We start from the raw sequence: 26253 nt of genomic DNA on the forward strand, positions 1-26253 counted from the left end.
GTAATAACAGTAAATTTGGACCTTATGGCGACTTTTTTTTTTGGTCCCCAGGAGGAAAACAGCTTATAAATCATACTAAATCAATTGTTTTGAAAAACTAAAAAAGCTGAAAGTTTTCTGTGATGGGTAGGGTTGGTGTAGCGGGATTGAACATACAGTTTGTACAGTATAAAAACCATTATGTCTATGAGAAGTCCTCATAAAACATGGAAACCAGTATGTGTGTGTCTGTGTTTGGGAGGCAAGAGTCCATACGAGAATATTAAACAATTGATGTCACTTCATTGCAAAACACAGTAATTGAAAGCGAGTAATGTTTTCATTTAGCACTCAATGATCATATCTTTCTTAGTGTAAAACACGTGTAAAACTACACTGAAAAAAAACTTGTAGGGTTAACTTTGAAACAATTTTCACTCATAAGTTACTAATAACTTTCACCAGTAATTGCAAAGAAAAGGTAGGTAAGACATTTATTTACATGGATTTTTTTTTTATTATGATTTCACTTTTTAACTTTAGTTAGTGTGTAATGTTGCTGTTTGAGCATAAACAACATCTGCAAGGTTACGACGCTCAAAGTTCAATGCAAAGGGAAATATTTTCTTATACAGAAATCACTTTTTAAGGACTACAACAAATGGCTGGTAGGGACTACAACGAGCTTCTTCCTGGGTTAGTGACATCACTAACCCTAAAATTTACATAAACCCCGCCCCCAAGAACACAGCAACGAAGGGGGTGAGGCCATGTTGGGCTGCTTTAGAGAAGAGGAAGAGTTGTTGTAGTAGAGTGTTGTTACCATGCCGTCATTTTACGCCGGACTGCTTCAATTCAACGCTGGATTTGCACAAAAGATTAACATGACGGCACATGCTAGTCGATGAGTTGAATCAACTCCACAGTAACTACATACATTTATCCACTAACCATTCAGAAACGTCCAGTTTCATTCTAAAAGTTGTAACTTCTTCCTGAGTCTCTCCATCAGTGTCCGACTCCGGTTTGAACAATGTAAGGCTGAACACCGTTACTGACAATCCTCATTTTGGCTGCGTGAGATTCTCCAGCTTTGTTGTTGTTGAGCACTTGAAGCGCGAGCTGTTAAAGCTCCTCCCTCTTCTGGAAAGGGGGCTGGGAGCAGCAGCTCATTTGCATTTAAAGGGACACACACAAAAACGGCGTGTTTTTGCTCACACCCAAATAGGGGCAAATTTGACAAGATATAAAAAATGATCTGTGGGGTATTTTGAGCTGAAACTTCACAGACACATTCTGGGGACACCAGAGACTTATATTACATCTTGGGAAAGGGGCATTATAGGTCGCCTTTACTAAAAAATCAATATCCTTCAATATACTTCGAAGAACCACTTTTTTACAGTATAATGTTAGAGATACACTGAAATTATGGCTGGCAAACATAAAGTTGGTAGAAAATATTGGCCTAAAACATTTGTGATGGAGAAAAGCAGTGTGTAGTGGAAATAACATAAAACAGTCCTGTCCACCACACAAATACTGTATATCTACCACAATTGCAAAATCTCTACTGGATGTCACATTTTTACAACCCAGCCCTGCTCTCCTCCTTTCCTGTCTTTCCATACTTCCTTCCTTCCTTCCTTCACTCCTTTCATCCTGATCCCTGTCCTTTAGCTAAAAAGCAATCGCTCCATCTCAGTCAGAACGGTCCCCAGTCTGTACTCGACCCCATTTGACACAGACTATCCGCTCAGAGAGAACGAAAGAAAGAGAAAGCTTTATTTCCATAATGGAGGCAATACGAATAATTATTGTGTTTTGTCTACAAGGAAAGACTTTGCTGAAGGTCGAAGCTATGTTGATGCAGAGCTGTGATAGATTTGATTATGCTGTGTGTTCTTCAGGCTCCTCCTTCAGCGTCTGTCACTCAAATTATCTTGAGGCTTTTCAGCAGCGCTCTGATGCTGTGTCTGTCAGCCATGATTCAGTTTCTCTTTTGGTGTGACAGTTGACACTTTTATCTTAGTTTAAGGGCATTTTCACACTAGAGCTTTTGGTGTGGACTAGAGTCCTTAGGACATCAGAGTTCAGATTGTTTGCTTGGAGTTAAACTGATTTTGCGTTCATAAGTTGGTATAAATTGTTTGGATATTATTGTTACGTGGACTGGAAAGAATTGTGACAATGTTGAGCATTTTTATCTTCTATTTTTCTTTCTTAAAAACTGCAGAAACTTTCAATCAGATTCAATTCAATTGCTTCTTAATGTCACTGCAAAGAGAGAGAGAAAAAAATGACTTGAATCAATAAATACACTACTGGTCATAAGTCTGGGGACTGTATGATTTTTGATGTTTTTGAAAGAAGTCTGCTCACCAAGCCTGCATTTATTTGATTTAAAAATACTGTAAAAACAGTAATATTGTGAAATATTATTACAGTTTAAAATAACTGTTTTCTATTAAAAATATATTTTAAAATGTAATTTATTACTGTGATCAAAGCTGAATTTTCAGCATCATTACTCCAGTCTTCAGTGTCACATGATCCTTCAGAAATTATTCTAATATTCTGATTTGCTGCTCAAGAAATATTCTTATCAATGTTGAGAACAGTTTGTGCTGCTTAATATTTTTTCAGAACCATGATACATTTTTTTTTTTTTTAGGATTCTTTTATGAATAGAAAGTTCAAAACAAGAGCCTTTATCTGAAATAGAATTATTTTGTAACATTATAAATGTCTTTACTGTCACTTGTGATGAATTTTATGCATTCTTATACTGAATAAAAGTGTTAAAATATTAATTAATTAATTTCTATCAATTTACCATGGATAAATTATGTTATACATGTTAACTCTTAAAAGTACCTAAATGTTTTACCATATTTTACATAATTTCCATTAAATTTTGTTTAAAACTAAAAGTATATATTCTATAGACTGAAAAGAGCAAAAACTTGTTTGATAATATGACTGACAGCAAATGGTTGCTAAGGTAGAATAAGTCAGTAATGTGTTTACGGTTTAGAGAAGCGATCTCAACACCAACTGAGCTTGTCGTTTCTCAGTTCTCATCATAAACACTAGGGGTCACTCTGGCTGCTCTCGTCCTCTCAGATATTTGCTCTATGACACAGAAATGTACAGGAGGCCTTCTTTTGCACTCAATACATAGGTTAGTATAATCACTTCTCCAGGCTCATATATTGTGACAGAGCGTTTCCTCTCCACCGCTCTTATCTGACTGTGTAAAGCTGTAAAGTGGCATGTTGACTGTGCTAATCTGTGTCTTTGTGTGGCGACCTCTTCTTCCCCTCAGTGATTTACAATCCATCGCATGCGAACACACAACCTGAGGATATAGTGTGACCAAATTTTTTGTCCTTAGTCGTTTTTTTTTTTTTTTTTGTTTGAAATAATTGCAAAAACAGTAGTACAGAGATGTTGTTTATTTAACTATCTGTCTATTTGGTGCTTATCATATTAACATATCTTTATTCTAAGTCTAGTGTATTTCGATTTTCTTTCTGTGCTTTGTATTCAGTTTACATAGATTTAGAAAAGATTTGAATGCAAATCACATAAAATAGATGACAACAAACGTAGATTTTGGCATTTGCATACATTTACGGTTAGATTTACAGACACATTTAATCTAATCATTTGCACAACACATTGTATTACTGTATTGTATTGTATTAAAAGTCCAGTGTGTGTATGTGTTAGTTGTTCAAATGTGACCTGCCTTTGTGGGAGAGGAAGATGAACCAAAAATGTTCAAAAATGAGCATTTACAGTGACGACAGAACACCTCACTGGCATTTTCATGTGTTGTGTGAATAGATGGTTTGACTTCTTTCAGCATGTTATTAAAAGGACATATTTGTTTGGCCATTTCTCCAGCTCAAATTCAAAGGTAGTTTATTTTTAGTCAGTGAGCCTAACACCTCAATCCAAGAGGACTTTGTAAACTATCGAACGCCTGGTCATCCTACCTATAATATTTGTGCAGGCACCTGTGGACTGTTGTGGGCAGCTCAAGTTACTCAGTTGTGTTCTCATATTTCCATTGTAGCATTTGCCATTACAGTAAAGACAGGTTGCTATTTTCATTGTTTTTCTGGCCTCAGATAGAGTAGATGTTGTTTGCTTGTAAGAGCACTAGTGAGGGGTTTGGGGTCTTGGAGGGCTGTGGTTTCATTCTGTACAGTATGAGTGTGTTCAGTTTATAGACTGCCTGTTATGTCTTGGCTTGAAAATAAACAAGATAATTTTACCCAGGCACCAGGAAGGCCTTGACATCCCAGATGCAGCTATATATATATATATATATATATATATATATATATATATATATATATAATGACCCTTTCACAGTGTCTAGTCTGTCTACCACCCTTGTTAAAACAGCTGGTTCTTGTGATATAAAAAATTAAACAAAGATCAATTTTCGCATATATAGAAATTTACAAAAGTGATTTTATATACATAGAAAGCACATTAAATGCAAGTAAAATATCTACTTTTAAGGTTTCAAATAGGTTTTGGGAGAATAAAATGTCAAAATCTGGGTGAAATAATGTTCCATTGTCATTCAGTGTAACACTTCAGCCTGGTCTCATTGTTAATACGTAACTTTTAAAGACACAAAACGTACATTTTTGTATGTTTAGAAAGGTGCTAAAATGTACAATATTCACGTAATTATGGCACTAAAACGTAAAAATACTTGTTACGTTTTTACAGCGAAAAAACGTAAAATATTTACGAATCTTTCATGTCATAAAAATATATGTATAATTTCCATTTTATCGTTTTGTAGATAAATGTAAGATCCCTAATCCCCATCCCGAACCTAAACCTACCCATTTTATACAGAATGTTAAAAGAATAAAACATAAAGAACAGAAATGTGTAGGAAAATGACAATTTTAGTGAAAATATACACCTACCCCTAAACCTACCCATAACCATTTCTTTAAACTACCTACTGTTATAAATAAAAGAATGACAGACAAACAAGCGTAATCACAATAATTTATTTTTTGCGAAAATGTCAAAAGTGGTACCAAAAGTAGTTCAAATGATGATGAGTTCCAGTCACAGTCCTCTCTGGCGGTAATAGTTTTTTATAGGGTACAGAGCAGAATTTAATTTATTAATCCATGAAAATATGATAAATCCGGCTACTCTCCGTGAAGGCGCGCACTCATTTCAAATGTCAATCCACTGAAACACGGCATGTCGCAATCTGTGACGAACCAATGAGCGTTCGATATCAGTGCCGTAAACCATGTCGTAACGCTTCTCGAGGGTGGCGCTACTTTCAAATTTGAATCATAACGAGCGCGAGCTTTGACTGTGACTGTCGCTGTTGCAGAGAATGAAGATGAAGATCGATGGATAAAGGGCTGAATTTGGATCTGCTCCTTACAAACATATGGATTCTAAAGATTTGGAGTACAGCGAACAAATAAAATGGATGTGATTTGTGAATTTATGTTGTGCTTTGGTGTGTCTTATGGTTGTATTGTCAGTCGCTGCATAGAAGAAAACGCCTTCTGTGTCGCACAGCAAACAAACTAAATATTACAAAATGGTTAAAGAATTACAGAAATTTTATTCATAAGGTTTCAAATTGTAGTCTTGTTTAACATTATGTAATCCTCCGAAACGAGCAGCACAAGTCACGAACAGAAATGTTATTTCATATTAAGTAGATGAGTAAACTGATTTCAATAAATTCGTTAAATCATTAAAGCCACGATATTTAATATTAATACATGGGAATTCATATACATTCACACTTTACGTTACATGATTTACGTGTTTTTTTGCTGTTAATACGTAAGTATTTTTACGTTTTAGTGCTATAAATACGTCAATGTTGTACGTTTTTGTGTGTATGAAAATGTAAGTAAATGTACGTGTGGTAGAACCACAATTTACGTAAAAATACATACGTTTTCTCATGAGATCACGTTGAACACTTAGATTTAGGTAAAAATTGAAACAACATACTTATTCTGACCTGTAAGTATTATTAAAAAAAAATATTGCTGACAAATGGGCAAAACCTAGGATAGTGGGAAAGTTTAAAAATGCATTTGAGGTAAAAGTAATTAGTCTTTACTTTGGCATAAATAGATTTTTTTGTTGTTGTTGTAAATATCCCTGACAAGATTGTTACACTGAATGACATTTTAGTTGGTGTCTTCTGTAAATCATGGTAAAAATGTATGATATTTAATTTTTGCTTAAAAAAAAAAAAAAAAAAAATTAAATAGGACCCATTCTGATGTATTGAAAAACAGCATACATACATACATATACACTTATATATACAAATATATACACTTGTATATGATTGTTGTATATTGCATGCAGTTAGTTATTCCAAGTTGTTTGTTTATTTTTTACTCTGAAGTTTGTCATTTTTACATTAATTGTGCGAAAATTGATCTTTGTTTCATTTTTCATTTTCACAAAAACCAAAAAAAGGGGTGTGTAGACAGACTAGACACTGTGAAAGGGTCTTATTTTTCAGAAGAAACTTTAAAAATACAAAAGTAGATTTAAAAAGATACTAATATATGTATATATTCACGTGAAAAATCGTTTAAAACATGTCGATATATATGTTTTAAACCATTTTTCACGTGAATCATTGAATCAGAATTTAATTGATTCAAACTGATTCATGGTTCAACTTACCAACTGTAATTTAGCAATTTTCACTATACTTAAGGCTGATTCAGAGACAATATTAAAACATCTGAAACTAACGTGAAACTAATGACACAGTCTTTATAAAATGGCTAAATAAAAATCTCATTAAAATAATAATTACATATATATATCATTAGCAGATCATTGGAAATACATTGTGAATTTTCATAATATCATCAGCGGTACAGCCATAGATAAATGACTCTGCCCTTTCATTAGCTTCAGCTGTGGCTGTGTTCTTCAAGTTCCTTTCAAGTAAAGAAAGGCTCAGCTCTTCAAATCATCCCGTTTCTCCCCGTTTTGACCCCAATCTCCTCTAATGCGCTGCATCTGAGGCCGGATATTATTTCCTATATTGTATTGCTTCTCATCTGATTCATGTTCTCGAAATAGAGCCGAGTGAGAGCGCATCACGACCGTTCTGTGTGTGTATATTTAGCTGGTCTATTGACCAGAGCGGAACTCATAAAGTGATTGATCTGCTTGAAGAATAAAAATGGATGCTCTTACAGCCTCAGGCTTTGAGGTGCTGTAGGGAACTGACAGTTTTCCTTGTGACAAAGTTAATCAAACTGGGACTTATTCTGCACTTATTTCTGTCTTATCATCTGGTCTCTAGCCTGACTAAATCTCAGAGACGTTAGCAGGTGTGTAGAGGCATCAGTCAGATCTGTAAGAATGAGACCTCAGAGTTAAAGGCAGTTATTGAAACGTATCTCTCAGTCTCAGGTGGTTGTACATGATTCTTCTACGGTTCATAAAAGTTGACATTTGTCTCGTCAGCCTTTGCAACCGTTTCTTTTGTAGCTACATCTTTGACTGTCAGCAAAAACTCTGGTCCATTTTGCAGTTCATTCTGTTTAAGGAACACACTTAGACAAGAAAAGAAAAATGTAAAGCATTTTGTTTTATGCGCCATGAATGGGATGGGAAGATAATTTAATTCATTACTACCACAGAAGTAGACTGGTGTAGTTATATAATTGTACCAGCAATTAGTTGACCATTGTGACCAACTGATCAATCATACAAAAAACGTCTACTCTATTAGTGATGTCTGTTAAAATAGATTTTTTTAATAATAATAATAATAATAATTATAATTATTATTATTATATTAATAATAATGATAATTATTGTTATGTTTAATTTTGTAATGTGGATTATTTTATTATTTTTTTTTTTGTATTTTAAAATGGGTGTTTGTCCATTATGTTGTCTTGCACTATGTTTGAGACTTCTCAAAGTTATTTTTAACTTAATCTATAACTTTTTTTTTTTTTTTTAACAACTTTTTAAAATGCACCTTTAGATCCCTGCATTTTTTCACTCCTTCTAGCTGTTCTTGAATTCAAGATTTTATCTAAATCCTTAAATCCCTGCTTGTGGAGATAGTCTACTTGCTACTGAGTGTCAAATTAAATTTCAAATGCAACCCGAATTCCGGAAATGTTGGGATGTTTTTTAAATTTGAATAAAATAAAAACTAAAAGACTTTCAAATCACATGAGCCAATATTTTATTCACAATAGAACATAGATAGCATAAATGTTTAAACTGAGAAATTTTACAATTTTATGCACAAAATGAGCTCATTTCAAATTTCATGACTGCTACAGGTCTCAAAATAGTTGGGACGGGGGCATGTTTACCATGGTGTAGCATCTCCTCTTCTTTTCAAAACAGTGTAAAGATGTCTGGGTATCGAAGTTATGAGTTTCTGGAGTTTTGGGGTTGAAATTTGGTCCCATTCTTGCCTGATATAGGTTTCCAGCTGCTAAAGAGTTTGTGGTCGTCTTTGATGTATTTTTCTCTATAGGTGAAAGATCTGGACTGCAGGCTGGCCAATTCAGCACCCAGACTCTTCTACGACGAAGCCATGCTGTTGTAATAGCTGCAGTATGTGGTTTTGCATTGTCCTGCTGAAATACACAAGGCCTTCCCTGAAATAGACGCCATCTGGAGGGGAGCATGTGTTGCTCTAAAACCTTTATATACCTTTCAGCATTCATAGTGCCTTCCAAAACATGCAAGCTGCCCATACCGTATGCACTTATGCATCCCCATACCATCAGAGATGCTGGCTTTTGAACTGAAGGCTGATAACACGCTGGAAGGTCTCCCTCCTCTTTAGCCCGGAGGACACGGCATCCGTGATTTCCAACAAGAATGTCAAATTTGGACTCATCTGACCAAAGAACACTTTTCCACTTTGAAACAGTCCATTTTAAATGAGCCTTGGCCCACAGGACACGACGGCGCTTCTGGACCATGTTCACATATAGCTTCCTTTTTGCATGATAGAGCTTTAGTTGGCATCTGCAGATGGCACGGCGGATTGTGTTTACCGACAGTGGTTTCTGGAAGTATTCCTGGACCCATTTAATAATCCAATAAAGGTCTTTGACCTTGTCCCTTACGCACAGAGATTTCTCCAGTTTCTCTGAAACTTTTGATGATGTTAGCACTGTAGATGATGAGATTTGTAAAGCCTTTGCAATTAGACGTTGAGGAACATTGTTTTTAAAGTATTCCACAATCTTTTTATGCACTCTTTCACAGCTCTGCCCATCTTTACTTCTGAGAGACTCTGCCTCTCTAAGACATCCCTTTTATAGCTAATCGTGTTACAGACCTGATAACTTAATTAGTTGCTAGATATTCTCCCAGATGAATCTTTGAAAAATGTCTTGCTTTTTCAGCCATTCCTTGCCCCCGTGCCAACTATTTTGAGACCTGTAGCAGGCATCAAATTTGAAATGAGCTCATTTAGTGGATAAAAGTGTAAAATTTAAACATTTAAATGTCCATTTAAACATTTGTTATGCTATCTATGTTCTATTGTGAATAAAATTTTGGCTCAATTGATTTGAAAGTCTTTTAGTTTTCATTTTATTCAAATTTAAAAAACGTCCCAACATTTCCGGAATTCGGGTTGTATAATATATCAATAATGATTATCTTCCAAATATACCACTAATGTGGTACGTTTTGGCAAATCCAGTGATTTTGATCTTTCTTAAAAGCCATTATCACTTTGTAAACATGGCGTTGTTTTCAGATTGTGTGTAGATGGTAACCCTCATGCTGTGAAACTCAAGTGTGATTCACCTCTACCCTTTGTTAGCATGAAATACTTTCTCATAAGAGTTTCTGAAGCTCATAGATTTACCACGCTAGACATTTCCCATGTTTACCAGCATTTTTGTGCACCCTGACTGCCTGAATTAGCTTGTCTGTGGCTAATGCAACCCCAATTACAAATGTGTCCACCGTGTGCCATCATGGACAGGGTGAATGTCTGTGAAACCAAACAAGACTGACCCTAGGAGAGGTTTCATCTCATCAGTGTGATGAGGAGGAAATGCCAAGGGATTACAGACATCATCCAGAGACAGAGAGACACCCACAGTGAAACCGCCTTCCTCTCCAGCAGGCCAGTGAAGGTTTGATGTGACTGTAATGAAGCTCTGTGCTTTGCTCTGTTTTCTGTTTGGGTTGCAGTGTGTTTGATGGTTGCGTCACAGCCCCAGAAAAGCAACACGCTTGCAGCCTCACTGATATCTGGGGCAGAGACATGTAGCCGTGACATTAAAAGAGATTTACAGACCCAGAGGAAAAAAATTGCTCAGAGGTTGCTCTTTCCTCGACTTGTGGAGTTCTCAATCATGTGTCATTTAAAAATTCCTTTGGAGGCGTATAAAAAGACAGATATGAGACTATAGTTGATGTGTAGTAAACTTTAAATAGTATAGCTCAGATCATAGCATGAAGAATTTGATGAGAATTCATGTTGAAGTTTTGATCGCAGACTGTCTATCTTATCTGTTCGGAGCACAGTTTGAGACATTGCTGAGCTCCCAAACACTAGTGGAGATGCATGTGAAATTACTGCAAATCTGAGAAGATTAAGTGTCAATTTGCTCTCCATTTAATCTCATTGTTTTCTATGAGAAACAATTGAGATGTTATCATTTCATTTGTGACTTCTTTCCTAGGTGCCCAGAGGAACAATGTATTTCTCAGACATTTCTCTTTTATAACTCAGGAGTCTTAATGGAGTTCACAATGATGATTTAATTTAAATATTAACTTTGTCTCTGATGTGGCATATTTAAAAAAAGACTCAAAAACAATTGTTGGTGTGCATTAAGAGTTTTGTTATAAAATTAAGGTGGATAGTCTTGGAAGAATCTGATGAGAAATGTTTGAGTTCGAGATCTGTGACTTGATTTCAGACTTTATCTTGTCATTTCTGAGCACAGTTTGAGAAACTGTTGAGATTTCTTCAGAAACTCTAGAGGAGACACATGGGATTGCTAAACTGAGAAGCTGAAGTATTCATTTGCTCTCCATTTAACCTAGGATAAGCAATTGAGATATTACAACAATCTCATTTGTGATTTTTTTTTTTCTTTCCTAGGTTCCCAGAGGAACAATGTATTTCTCTCAGGCATTGCTCTTTAATAAATCAAGAGTCTTCAAGGGATATATCACCCAAAAATGAAAGCGATCACATAATTTACTCACCCTCAAGCCATCCTTAATGTATATGACTGTTATATTATATTATATTTAGGAGTTATATTAAAAAATATCCTGGCTCTTCCAAGCTTTATAATGGTAGTGAATGGCACTCCTGATTATTGAAGTCCAAAAAAGTGCATCCATCCATCCATCACAAAAGATATCCACACAGCTCCAGGGGGTTAATAAAGGCTGAAGCGATGGGTTTTTGTTAGAAAGATATCCATATTTAAATCTTTATAAACTAAAACAACTAGCTTCCGGCAGACGGCCTATGCAAATCGACTTACAGCGAAAGAGTGACCTCTGATGTGATGTATGACATATTGATGAACACGGAAACACAAAGGATAGAGCAAAACAAAACACCGGTCACAAATTATAAGTCTAAAACGCGAATTTTTTAAAGAGAAATGCTGGTAGATTTCGACATAAGAGAAGGTGAACTTGAGTTTGTTGCCCAGCCTATTTGTTTGGACCGCGAGAGGCGTCTAAGCTTACGATACTCCTACATCCTACGTCATACATCGCGTCAGGGGTTACTCTTTTGGGGCAAGTCAACTTGCGTAGGCCGTTTGCCGGAAGCTAGTTATAAATATAGATATTTTTCTTAACACATCGCTTTGCTTCAGAAGGCCTTTATTAACCGCTTGGAACCATATGGATTACTTTTGTGATGGATGGATGCACTTTTTTGGACTTCAAAATCAGGAGCGCCAGTCACTACCATTATATTTTTTTACAACTCAGATTGTGTTCGTCGGAAAGAAGATAGTCATATACACCTAGGATGGCTTGAGGGTGAGTAAATCATGGGATAATTTTCATTTTTGGGTGAACTAACTCTTTAATGGAGTTCGCAATGAAGTTTCATTTAAGTACTAACTTTGTATCAGATGTTGCTCCTACAGAACACAAATGAGACAATTGTTTGTATGCTTTAAGAGTTTTGTGTTGTAAAATTAATTGGATAGTCTTGGAAGAATCTGATGAGAAATGTTTGAGTTAATATTGAGATCTGTGACTTTTGATTGCAGACTGTCCTGAGCAAAGTTTGAGACATTTTCTTGTAAAGGAGACACATTTCAAAGTGAGATTGCTGCAATTCTGCAAAACAAATGCTCAAGAACATTTACTTTCCTTTTTGATCTCCATTTAGGAGAAACAATTGAGATTATTAAAAAAAGTTTATAGTGGTCCAGAGATACATTTTAATGCTCAGAAATTTCTCTTTCATTGCTCAGACAATTTGGCTTTGGAAGAGTGTGTCGAGACACATTGCAAAGAGAGATTGCCGAAAATCTGTGGAACAAAAGTTAAGGTCCATTTACTTACCCTACCTTTTTTAATCTCTATTTAGGAGAAATAAAGAGTTCTCATTTGTGACATTAATTCGTAGTGGCCTATTTTGATGCTCAAAGATTCCTCAGCTCAGAAAATTTGCATTTGAAAGAATTTCATATTCAAATCTCAGTCTTTTGACTCTTAGCAATGTTGCTGAGATCTCTTATCTGAAACTCTGGAAACCTGACATTACAGAGTCTTTTCCTCAGGATACAAATCTTGAAAAACAGGTGACTCAATCCAGGAGAAACATTTGAGACTTTCAGAGATCCTTCTTCCCTGTGGGTATATTTGACTCCAGGATAAGCTAGAGGAGTTTGAGGTGAGAATGATCGAGCACGCTTTGAGAAAATCTGCTCATGGGGGAGGTTAGAGAGGAAAGCAGGGGGTGGAAGATGTGAATGAAAGTAAGACTGAAGAGAGAGACACGGAGCGAGGAGGGGCTAAAGCCGACAAGGAGAGCAGTGGGGAGAAATAAAGAGGCTCTCAGTCACCTCCCCCTCTCTCCTGTGGAGCCGAGCTATACATGACCCCAAAAAGAGAGAGAGAGAGAGAGAGAGAGACGGAGGGAGGGCTCCTGGAATAAGAGAGTGGCGAGGAGGACAGCAGCGTCAGTTGATGCAGCTCTCCTCAGTGTGTCATGGATCTGTGGAGTGTTGTGGGACCAGCGTGTGGAATAGTTATGTGTCCTGTCCAGGATCCAGAGGAGAGGAAGCCGTCAGCGTGATCTCGTGATGCCCTCCGTGTCTCTCAACTTGCCAGCCGCACTGGCCGGCCGCGCACGCACCTGGGTCTGCCTGTCCTGCATGTTCTGGGTGAGCCGTGGGTCAGCCCACTTGACTGGGGCAGGTGGGATTGGGGGAGAGATAATTTTCCTGGATAATTTGATGAATTAGATCAGTGCTGGAGTAAAGGGCTGCTTGTTTCATTGTGCATGTCACATTTTAAGTGTCTTTCACTGGATGTATTTTCTGGACGTTCACTAGCCTGTTGCTCAATGTTGTGTTTTTAAGAAAAGATTTGCCCACAAAGTGAACATTTTGTCATCATTTGTTCACCTCTTTGAAATTCCAAATCATGCCAGAATGGATGTGGAAGAATGTCCAAGCTGCTCTTTTCCATGCACTGACAGTGGATTCACACCTCTGAGCTCCAGAAGTGACTGTAAATGTCATTATTTTAAAGGTCTTCAGTGATTATCTCACTCTGAGACATGGATAAGATCTCTGTTTTAGAGAAGAGTGAGATTAAATGGAGCAAAGTGACGAGAGATATATGATACCAAGATACCAAAATCTGAAATTTTAATATGAACTCAAATATTTCTCATCCAATTTTCATATTGAGTTTATATCTCTATACTTCATTTAAATGTGAGAAGCAGATGACTTCATCAAAATTCTGTATTTGCTCTTCATCATTTAACCTTGTTGTATAGGAGAAGAAATTGAGTAATTAAAGTTGTGACGTTTCTTTCTTCGGGATCCAGAGGAACATTTTTATTCTCAGAGATTGTTCATTCATAGATCAGGTAATTTGGTTTTGGAAAATTTTGTTGAGAAAAAGTTTATATTCAAAGTCCATTTACTCTCTTTCTAAGATTTTTTAAAGGCGACCTATAATGCCCCTTTTACAAGATGTAATATCTTGTAGTCTCTTGTGTCCCCAGAATGTGTCTGTGCGGTTTCAGCTCAAAATACCCCACAGATCATTTATTATAGCGTCAAATTTGCCCCAATTTGGGTGTGAGCAAAAACACACCATTTTTGGTGTGTGTCCCTTTAAATGCAAATGAGCTGCTGCTCCCGGCCCCCTTTCCAGAAGAGGGCGGAGCTTTAACAGCTCACGCTTCAGTTGCTCAACAACAACAAAGCTGGAGAATCTCACACAGCCAAAATGAGGATTGTCAGTAACGGTGTTCAGCCTTACATTGTTCAAACCGGAGTCGGACACTGATGGAGAGACTCAGGAAGAAGTTACAACTTTTAGAATGAAACTGGACGTTTCTGAATGATTAGTGGATAAATTTATGTAGTTGCTGTGGAGTTGATTCAACTCATCGACTAGCATGTGCCGTCATATTAATCTTTTGTACAAATCCAGCGTTGAATTGACCCTCGTTTGTGAAGCAGTCCAGCGTAAAATGACGGCATGACAACAACACTCTACTACAACAACTCTTCCTCTTCTCTAAAGCAGCCCAACATGGCCTCACGCCCTTTGTTGCGTGTTCTCGGGGGCGGAGTTTATGTAAATTTTAGGGTTTGTGATGTCACCAACCCGGGAAGAAGCTCATTGTAGTCCCTACCAGCTGTTTGTTGTTTTCCTTAAAAAGCGATTTCTTTAAAAGAAAATATCTCCCTTTGCATTGAACTTTGAGCGTCGTAACTTTGCAGATGTTGTTTATGCTCAAACAGCAACATTACACACTAACTAAAATTAAAAAATGAAATCATAATCAAGGACCCCCTTAAACTCAAATATTTCTCATCCAATTCTCATATTCTCGTTTGTGTCCATTTTTATGTCTCCTAAAACTTTCATGATTGTTGTCCTTTTTGGAGCTTGATGGAATAAATTACCATCTACTTTCATTGTATGGAAAAGAGCAGCTCGGACATTCCAATTGGTCAGTAAACGATGACAACCCTGTCATTTTTAGGTGAACTATTCCTTTAACTGTCACTTGGGCAATGGTTGTGTCCCCTCCTCTTTCTCTTTGGACATTCACACAATCTGACCTCTCTGGTCTCTTAATTAGCATTCCACTTTAGTGAATGGAGTGGAAAAGGATCCCAAATCCTCCTAAAGCTCAGGCACTTTTTGAATATAGTGGGAGCCTTTCAGTCTTGCTTTCAGACTGTGATTGTGCAGTCCTGCTGCACTGGCACTGGTGGAATGGGCTTTCCAGGGACGAGGACTCTGTCTACAGCTGTAGATGTCATCATATGCGGCGAGAAGATGCGGGAAACAGGCGTTCGGAATGAAGCAGATGTGATTTATTTGCTAGCAGCATCCAAAACGAAATCCCTGGGCCCAAACTCTATACTCGGCATGGTTTGATTACCTGCTGAGGAGAGATGACATTGTGAATGGAAAGAGACATGTACTTCTCTGAAAAGAAGCCTGTCCTGATGTCAGCAGAGGAAAAAAAGCAGAAAAAGAACGGGCAACATCCAATACCTAAAAGCTCAGAATGCACTTCCTCCAAACTCTGAATTATAAATGACCTGTCTGAGACTTTTAGGACCAGCCGGGATGGACAGTCTCTTGTTCGTAAATTTCTCTGAAAGCATGTTGAAATTAAGGTATTGAAGGTTTGATCGCAAGCAAAAGATATGGGTAACACTTTACAATAAGATTAAATATGTTAACATACATTAGGTATCATGACCTTACAATGAACATTTTTATAGCATTTATTAGTTAATTTATATTTACTTATTATATTAACCTAAAAATATTAATAAAGAATTGATTAAAGTTTATTTGATTTAAAAACATACTTTTGTTCATAATACATTAATGTTAATTTATATAACTTTTATGTAAAAATTAGCATGCATTAACTAATGAAACAAATGTATTCTTAAAGATATTACAGTCAATGCTAAGAGCCATTCGCAGCCCATTTTACTTCTGTAATATAATGTATTTCCAACTGAAATTGGATATTTAGTAAGAAAAAGATGTTGGGCGAGACGTGATTTTATCCATTGGTAATTGATTGGATCGTGAAAAGTATCCAATCAAAGTAGGCATTAAAGTATCCAATCAAAGTAGGCATTACCAAAATGGTATCAGGTTTTCCGATGGAAGGCTGAGAAGGAAAGTTGTTGCAGAGGCAGAGAAAGCTAGTGAAAGACTCATTATTTGGAATAACGCACTGATGAATCGGGCAAAATATGAACAGGAATGTTTATAAAATTGGTAAAAAGTGTGAATTTTTATTTAATTTTAAACTGTGCTAAGGTTGGATGAACATGGGCTTTTGTCTAGGACATTAAACCCTTAATGTTTTGCACTCAGGAAAATGTTATGTACGGCTCTTGCGTAAAGACCTCTGAGACAAGGTGTTACTTACACATGCTCTCTGCCACTCAGCCAATGCAAATATTGACGCATCTTGAGCTGTCTGAGAGGTCAAAGTGCTTAGTGCAGTGATCAATGTCCATTAACACTCCAGATCAATCAACAGCAAACAAGTTGCCCTGTACAGTGTGGAAGTGGCTGCGGTGCCCAATCTGCAACAATTCTGCATATTCTCACTGAAGGTGGTATTTTATTTTATTTAACATAAATTTAATTTTAATTTTATTAATTAATACTGATTTGCATATTCTTCGCACCAGCACAAGATAAATATTTAAAAAAATTAATTATCGATTTATAAAATAAAGATTCGGGTAAATATTCATTCCTCTCTGTGCATTACAGTCGTCTCTAGTAGGTCACCTTTGATTTTGTCGGACTAATGAGTCTGTGGTCTTTGAAGTCACTCGGTGTATGATTTACTCTTGCACTTCTCATCATTGTTGGCTTTTGAATTCCACTTTAATGACCTCATGCTCTACAAGCTCTTCATCCTTCTATCAAAGCTGCCTGTGAGGGGCCCCTATAATTTTGGCAAATTCAAAATTAGAACATCTGGTTTGCCTTCATAATGGATCAGACACAGTTCTTCATGTACTTCTAGGCACGTGTCTGCGAGAGGTTGTGCATGTTTTCTGGGGTTTTGTGTGCATTAGAGTTGAGCAATAGAGTGAATACTGTGTAGTATGTGTGTATAATAGTGATAATTTTATAGGTAAAGCATAATTATGCAACACTGACTGTCATTAGAATATTAGACTATTTCTCAGTTCTTCAGTATTTTGCAAGAGAATATAGAAGTAAAAAAAAAAAAAAAACTGCTGTTGGTTAGGGAATCGGTTCAGTTGAATCAATTGAATCAGTTCAGAGAATCATTTCAAAACTCTGATTCAACAATTAGTTTCATTTATCACACTAAAATGCAGGTGTCTGTGTGTCATTTTTCATTTATTAAAATGTTTTAGTAAAAATATATTTAGATAAAATAGATGTTAATTTCTATGTATGTTTTTATTGGTGCATATTATTTATTTATACTTTATATTATATTTATATATAATCACTCTTGTGTTTATTAAGTGACAAACTGTCTGGAAAGCATGCTTTATTTTTAACTTAATTTTTGCTGTGTTTTTGCTCTAAACATTATAAATTCACTTAGGAATGAGTAGTTCTTCCTAAATCTCCATTTTAAGACATTTCAGAGCAAATTCTTAAATATTAAAATGTTAAGAATATTTAAATAGTTTCAGAAACATATTGAGAGGTATATCAAATTTTGTCAGAAGGCTGAAAAATATTCAAACTGCTGTATCTTTGTAGCTATATTGCACAGTCCTTGTGTGACATTGTACCGGAGCACCGTTTGGAAAAAGAATCTGTAAGTGACAGTCTGGAGGGACTTGTCCCCCTTCCCTCTGAGTACATTAAAAGCCGTTTAACCTTCTCTGTTGATTTATGATGCGAGTCTGACTCCAACCCATGTTCACTTCACCAGGCAGAGCTGCCCGCTAATCCATTGCTGTCAATGGAGCTGGATTCTGAAATATCTCCTGATCACCTACCCTAGTTTTCTTATTAATATCTCACTTTTCCCTGTTATTCTGTCATCCTCTCTGATTTTTCCCATGTGTCTCTTTCTTCCTTTCCCTTAATCCTTAGTCTTGCTGAGTTGCCAGTTTTGATTCTTCTTCTTCTTTTTCAGCATCTGTCAGAGATAAAAGTCTTACTGCATGTTCTAAAGCCTTACAGATTTGATGGCTTGACGGCCTGCTCCCTCCTGGTTCAAAGCTTTATCAGTAAATGGACGGTCCGTAGGCTGTACGTAGGTTTGTCATCTGAGAGGCACACATTTGCTAGCTGAGGAGCTGTAGTAAGGCACAGGATGCATCTAATGCCTCTTAGGCTTTTTTTGTAATTCATCAGAAACTCATTAATGTCTTGGCTGCATTTCTAGAGGGGGAGTCATGTGGTTTTCATCATGTCAAACTTTACTTGATTATTCTTCATTGGCGTTCTTGTTTTGTCTCAGTAGGGGGCATTATTTGATGTGAGTTCATTTTGCAGGTTATAAGCAATACTCAACCAGAGCATCTCAAATAAACAGGGCTGTTCCTTAGTCTTTGTAAGCGGAACCGAATGTCTGGCAGTTTTGAAGGAAATTTTCTCATTTTTCACTGCTCTGCCCACTCAGACCATCGTAATGAAGAAACACTGTATGCTGTCAAATATGAGAGAGAATCCCTTCATTCAATAATCACTTAGTAAGTAATTTTGCTATTTGTGAGCACATCATGGGTAGCAAGTCATGGCAATTTGTTCTGAAATCAGTTTGAAATAAATATAAATATATATATATATATTATATTAATATATATCAATAGCATAGCCACGAGGGGGGCCTAGGCCCCCTCATTTACATGTCACAAAATATTAAGGAATTGTTGATTTATTGTTCTTATTGTTAGATTGACCAATGCTGCATGGTAAAATGCAACGGCCTATGCTGTCATTTTCATTAACATGCGGTGACAATGGTGGATGCACAAAGTTTAATCTTACGCTTTTTCCGGAAATCACAGAAAGATTAAAGGAGAAAAAGTGCACATTTTATCATGATCCATTATCTCTGGAATGTAGTAGTGAGAATTCCCTGAAACAAATTGGCACAATGCCCAATGATTTTGTCTCATTATAACAGCGGAAATGACTTAAAATACTCCACCATTTGTGGTCATACAGATAAGAGTAAGACATCATTCGAAACTCTTCTTAAGGGCCTATTCGTATATATATATATATATATATATATATATATATATATATATATATATATATATTTTTTTTTTTTTTTTTTTCTCCATTCACAGATATATATAGCCTATATACTATATACTGCTTTTTGCCCTGTCTTTGCACACTGTTGTATCTGAGCTTGTTTCTTTACTCAGTAAACAAGAGTTTGCATATCTGAAAATGCATACCCTACAGTAGTTCTCCCTCTGTCCTTCATCATTGTACTTGACTGTAGCAGTGTGGTGTTCTTCTTGTCGGTTGAATGAACCGCAGGACTAAGTGCTGCGGTTAGTCACACATCAGCATGAGTGGATCACACCAGAGGCCTTGAGACAGAAGAGGTGGTTGAGCAGATGATGAGGTATTCAGCGGTGAGCTGTTCACAGAGGCGAGAGAGAATGATACCTGTACTTTGAGATTCTTAAACCTGTTTGCAATTATGTTAAAAGTGATAGGGTACCCTGACCACCTGACTGGACCCCTTACCGATAACCAAACATGTTTTGTTCTTTTCTTTAGTTCAGACTGGTGTAGTCCATGGCCTGATTTTGAATTAAAGTGTCCCTATTATGCTAATTTAGTTTTGGAGGTCTCCTACAATAGGTTTACATGCATCCAAGGTCCAAAAACACTTAAATTTTCTCATTGCAGCATCACCACTTTTCTCAGTTTCTGAAACATTTTTAATAAAGGATTCGGTCTCTCTCTAAACCCCCCCCTTACCGCTAGTCTACTCTGGTCTGATTGGTCAGATGGCCCAGTCTGTTGTGATTAGTCTACCCCTTACGGAGCGTGACGGAATCCAAATGCCCATTACTAGGGGGATCAGGAGATGCCAGGAGATCTTGCGAGATTAAAATGTGACGAGATTTCTCGTTGAGGTGAAAAGCAGTCTCGTGATATTGCCATGACAGAGCGTCCACTGTTGTTTTGCTTTTTATAAAAATAAAAACAATTTAATTCAGTTGGATAACAGTCGCTTCAATTCCATCCTGCTCATCCAACACGAGCAGTAGAGCCCTACGTAGTGCAGCAGGAATCAGAGTTCACTGATCACGTGACAAGAGTAAGTGACGAGATGACTGACAAGACGATAGCAGAGGATTCGTTGTACAACAGAGCCTAAGCGTCTGATAAATGTATCTTGTAGAATGCGCGCGCAGCACCGCTGCTCCCTATTCACAGAGTATGCGCGATCATGAAAGTGAAAGTAAAACGCGAGCGTGCATTCAAACGCGATTTCAATACCCAGCATTTTGAGAGTGGCTCCCTGATGCATGCAAATATCTCCCAATATGAAAGCTACCTTAGGCTGGGTTGTGTAGTTGTAACCATCTCTTAGCTCTTTATCATGCTTGAAGAAAAATTTTTGTCTCTATTTGCACTTTGAATATTGAGAGATTACTTTGATTATGGTTGCACTTATTATTTGCACATAATAAGACTAAAAGAAAACTGTTATTCATTTTTATTTATACTGTTTTTATTTCTATGATCAGTTTTGGAAAGGAGTCCAGTTAGGAGGTCAAAAGTTGTAAGGCTCATATATCATGTAAGGACACAACCCTACCCATTACCATATCTGAAATTCATCTCCAGAGGCTTCCTCAGCACTACACAGTGATACAAACATAACAATACTGTATCAATTCGAGCCAGAGTCCTCATCCTTTGGAAGTCCGTGCAAAGTTAATTTGCTATCGCATAGCAGAAAACAGCGTCTTCTTGAAATGTCGACAACACAAACCAAACTCTTCCAGGCCTAAGCTACAACTACAGTGTTTGAGGTTGGGTCAAAGTAGACGATGTTCGCGGGCAGCCAATGAAAACCATCCGTTGACTGCAGTCTGCATGTTAATTTGCTCCCTTGCACAATCCCACTTGTCAAGACCTTGATCACTCTCATTCAGTTGTCTCTCAATTGATTCGACTGTCTGAATTACAACTCAGGTAAATAAATATACTCTTCCACAAAGACAGTGGCTTTGTTCAGAATAACCTACTAATGCACTTCCCTTAATATTTCTGCAGAAGTTTCTGTATGCATAGAGGTCATGGATGACCTACAACATTTTGCAAAATATTAATTCTAACTGCTCACCAGTCATCATGTCATGTGACAGCAGTGTAGTATACTACTGTTTACAATGTATATCAATGTAGTCTAAGTAGTTTTTCTAAAAATACTTTTTATTCTGTATAGTACTCCATGCTGAACATAGCCATATGCCGAAGTTTTGTGGCAGACAGTTTATATTTAACTTCATATAACCAACTCTATTTATATTTAACTTCATATAACCAACTCTATTTCAATTCGGGATCAGGAATATGACTCTCAGTTCAGGTTATGTCCCAGGAACCTTATTTTAGCTGCTGAAGAATGACCAAGTGTTGTCTCTTTATTGGCCTGTCCTATATTGGTTCATGTGATTCGGATTTTGTGACCTCGTTTCCATCTCAGGACATCTGTCTCTGTCCCACCAGGTGCTACATTGCACTTAAAGGGACAGTCCACCCACTTCTCTTGGTGTTTTTTCACCTACACGTTGATCCAACCTGTTTGGTGTTATTGTTTCTGATGGAAGAATAAAAAAGGAGTTTTTTTTCTTTTTTATTATTATTATTGTTACACAATTCTTGCTCCAAAAGGACAAACAAAACACCCAAAAAAGCACAATAAGTGTAATCCATGTAACTTGTATACTATTTTCAAAGTATTCTGAATTTTCAAAGTATTCTCATATGATCCTTTGTGTGATGAACAAACTGAAATTTAATCTGTTATTCAATGATAATCTGTACCTCTGCTGGTTTGATGGCTTCATATATGTGATTTTTTTTGTTTGTTTTTTTTTTGTCCTTTTTGGAGCTGCATAAAAATACTCCTTTGAGTTCAACATGTAAAACAAAAAGCAAACACAATAAAAACTACGGGTAATAGCAAAGTGGTTTGGAACGACATGAGGGTAAATTTTCATTTTAAGGTGAACTATTGCTTGAAAGTTTGGCGGTCATATGAGTCTCTTATGAGAGTTTTGAACAGTATGTGAAACCGTGGACTAGAAGTTTCTGTGATTTATAGTCGAGAGCGTCTACAGCCCCAATGCTGGCGGAGATCTGGTATTAGTTTCCTTATCATGCCTCTGAGCCCAGTGTGAATCATGGTAATTGGCACAATTCAGGGTGGCACGCTGTACTTTCAACAGAGAGATGTAAATTACTGGCAGTGAACTCTGTTTCACTCTGTACAGACGTAAAAGAATATTTCACTTCTAATAGCCCTCATTCATTTTTCTGAATTGCACAATATGCGATATTTATTTTCATGAGGATACATGTCACAGAGGCCTGTGAAACAGAACTTTATTTGGTTTTGATAAACAGGTTCTGATTTACTCATGAAAAAAACATGCGCTCAGGCCAAGATTTGGTGGTCTTACATGGTGATTTATGTGCATCTCAAGTTTCTTTAGCTGCCTTACATGGCTGTGATAAAGATACGATTCTTCAGCATGCTTTTGCCATAAAATACCATTTTTATTGCGTAATAGAATTGGATACATGTTTCTGATCTAATAATGTCTGTTTAGTCTTGTGAAATTTTGCTCAAAACTCTTTTATTTTCAACTCTTTTAAGTCAATTACAGAGCACGAAAAAAAAAAAAAAAATGATGAGATGAGCTGTTGTGTTATGAACAACAGGTTGTCATTTACCCTTAAAGATGAAAATTGAGAATTACTAGTTGCTAGTATTTGAGTTCTTGTTTGAGTAGTTGTTAACCTTTATTTATATAGTCAAATATAAATTGACCTTCTTACTGACCTCTACTACTGAATTATACAGCTAAAATAATTATATAACGATTATATAATGATAATTATAGAATGCCTTTTGACAAATAAATATATATATATATATATATATATATAGTCAGATTTTTGGCTGTTACTTTGTATTTTGTTTCTGCATCTTGTGCCATGAGCATGTTTTTAATACACAATGTTTAATTTGGTATCACCATCAAAATGATCAGATATTCGCAATATAATTGGAATTTTGCCCAGTCTTCCTGCAAGTCTGCTTGTGCTCACACATACAGTTTAGCCTGAGTTATTATACAGTATGAAGAATCGATATGAGCAGCAATATGTGACCGGTCCGAATGTCCCTGACGAGGATTGACCAAGTGTTTTAGCAACCTCATGTCATGCCAACCGGAAAGTCAGTCTGTTGACATGGGCAGCACTCAGGGCCTCTGGAAACACCAGCTTCAGGTTGAGGAATTTCTAAAGGTACTTCACTCTTAATGTCTGATTAAGTGAGTAATTTCCTCTTCCGGATCCTTCTCTTTGAAATGCTTTTAGGTTAGACGAGGGATGAGAGAACAACAGAGAGAAATTGGAATGCCTGAAGAGAAATTTCCCCTAAATGAAAAGCAGGTGATGATCACACAGCCGAGTAAGAGGTCGCATTCTGACCCTTCCCTCCTCAGAGAGAGGGAGAGAGAGACATCAACTCTCTTTTTTGGCTTGCCAAAATATCCCACCACATATATGCTTACCAAGACTGTATTTATTATATATAAATACAGTAATATTGTGTAAAATTACTTCATTTTAAAATGAATTTTCTATTTAAAAAACATTTATTCCTGTGATTTATTTCAGTCTTCAGTGTCACATGATCCTACAGAAATCATTCTAATATGCTGATTAGATGCTCAAGAAACATTTATCAATGTTGAAAACAGTTGTTCTGCTTAATATTTTTGTCAAAACCATGATACGTTTTTTTTTTTTTTTTTTTCAGGATTCTTTGATACAGTGCGCAAAAGTACAGCATTTATATGGAAATAGAAATCTTTTGTAACGTTTTAAATGTCTTTACTGTTGCTTTTGGTCTGTTTAATGCATCCCTGATGAATAAAAATATTAATTTCTTAAAAGTTATGCTCTGTGGTCCAAAAGTATTTGGACTTCTAGAGCACATTTCTTAATATTTGTTTTCCTTTTTAACTAAATCTTTGAACTTCCAGCTTCAACTTGATGCCTCCATGTAGAGATCCATGAATGTGTCTGTAGGGCATCATGTGTAACTGCAGCTCTTGTACTGTGATTAAGTGTCTATTCTCAGAGTTCAGGAGGCAGTCATTTGTCTGTGAGATATTGTAAGAAGTGACAAATAAGTAGCTCTTATTCATGGCTTGGCATCCATGTAATCTCAACTCATGTCATTATAATTGTTGACCTTGATGTAGACCTCTAGTGACTCTCAAGTAAGTTTGTATACATTTTTTCAAAACTTCAACTCAATTGAAAAAGAACTCCAAATTTGTGGTGTTTTCTGTGGTGACATCCCATGTGGGCCTGCATATCTGTGTTTTGTTTTAGAAAGGCCTCAAAGGACCAGTTTTCTAAGTGGTTTGACAGGAAAATCCAAAAAATTCTTGGACTTTAAGAGTCAAGTAAGTCAACCACCCTGTCATTTGTGTTTGCAGATGAGGAGCAGTAGGTGGTCATGGATATGTTAGCCGTATGTGAATGTAACATCAGGAAGAAAGAGTATAAAAACGTTAATGAATACCCCGGACTGAAGGACAAGTTAGAAAGAATGTGACAAGTCAAGTGAAGCCGGTGTAGTTCCGGCAGTGATGGGGGCTCTGGGCTGTGACATCCCAACCGGAATAATGGCTTCAGCAGATCCCAGGAAAAATGACTTAATCTGGATCCTGAAGAGAGTGATCATAAGAAGAGCTCAGACACTGATCTTCAAGTTCCCAGGACCAGATTGACAGAAGAAGACCACCCGCAAACATGCGTGAAGACGGTGTATATATATTTTACATTTAGTAACACTTTATTTTGATGGTCCACTTTAGACATTCTACTAGCTATAAGTAACTTTGCAACTCCATGTCAACTAGCAGTCATTAGAGTAGTAGTAGACTGTATGCTTAATATCTGCTAACACTTTTTGATACTCCCAACAGACATTCTTATGACTATTAGTAACTTTGCAACTATGTCAACTTATTCTACTAACCTGAACCCTAACACCTAACCCTACTAACAGTCTACTAATACTCTAATGAGAGTTAGTTGACATGTAGTTGCAAAGTTAATTATAGTTTAGTAAAATGTCTAAAGTGGACCATCGAAATAAAGTGTAACCAACAAAAGTAGAAACATTATAATTATTTAGAAAGGTGAGACTTTCCTATTTACTTGACAGTGCAGATAACTCATAGCATGTGTGAAAGTGATTTAAAATGATGGTTGAAAGCCTTGAAAGGTTTATACATTATCTATAAAAAATATATTTTTCAATGGAGAAAATGAATGAGATTCTTCCTTCAGGAACCCTGTAGTGTAATGTAAAGGTTTGTCGAGGTAGAGTCATCTCAGACGGTCGGTGGAGCTGTGCCAGCTGTCTGATGAGGTTTGACTAGATCTGTCTGTAGTGAGATGGGAACTGGTTTCCGTCTGTCATCCTCACTACATCTCCTCTTCCTGAGGAGCCCCAGTGGGATAGACTGATCCCGGTCCACAGCACTGGCCAGGGTAGACGAAAGGATCAGGGAGCAAATCCCTACACTACATAAACACACTCATCATAGTAAATAAGTAAATGAGTGTCTGGCCTTGAGTGCTACTAATATAAACATTTAGGCATTGCTGATTCCTTAGATTGCTTGGACTAGGGCAGATAATGGTTAATGAGATCCAGATGGAAGGGATTTTTATGCTACAAGCACTGTTTTGTGGGGTTTGTTT

The 26253-nt window shown here is 36.7% G+C and overlaps 1 protein-coding gene across 6 annotated transcripts in view; it reads left to right on the forward strand.

The window, feature by feature from the left end:
- tns1b (tensin 1b) overlaps positions 1-26253 on the forward strand; it is a 272519-nt gene that overhangs the window by 59524 nt on the left and 186742 nt on the right. The window contains exon 1 of one of the 6 annotated variants that reach the window (XM_051904733.1): positions 13181-13403. The exons of the other annotated variants lie outside the window; for them this stretch is intronic. Within the exon in view, the coding sequence (XP_051760693.1) occupies positions 13323-13403 (81 nt within the window). The 5' untranslated portion in view covers positions 13181-13322. Of the gene's footprint in view, positions 1-13180; positions 13404-26253 lie in introns of those variants that run through there. 6 annotated transcript variants of the gene reach the window in all.

Source organism: Ctenopharyngodon idella, chromosome 9, assembly GCF_019924925.1.
Source record: "Ctenopharyngodon idella isolate HZGC_01 chromosome 9, HZGC01, whole genome shotgun sequence".
NCBI lineage: Eukaryota > Metazoa > Chordata > Actinopteri > Cypriniformes > Xenocyprididae > Ctenopharyngodon > Ctenopharyngodon idella.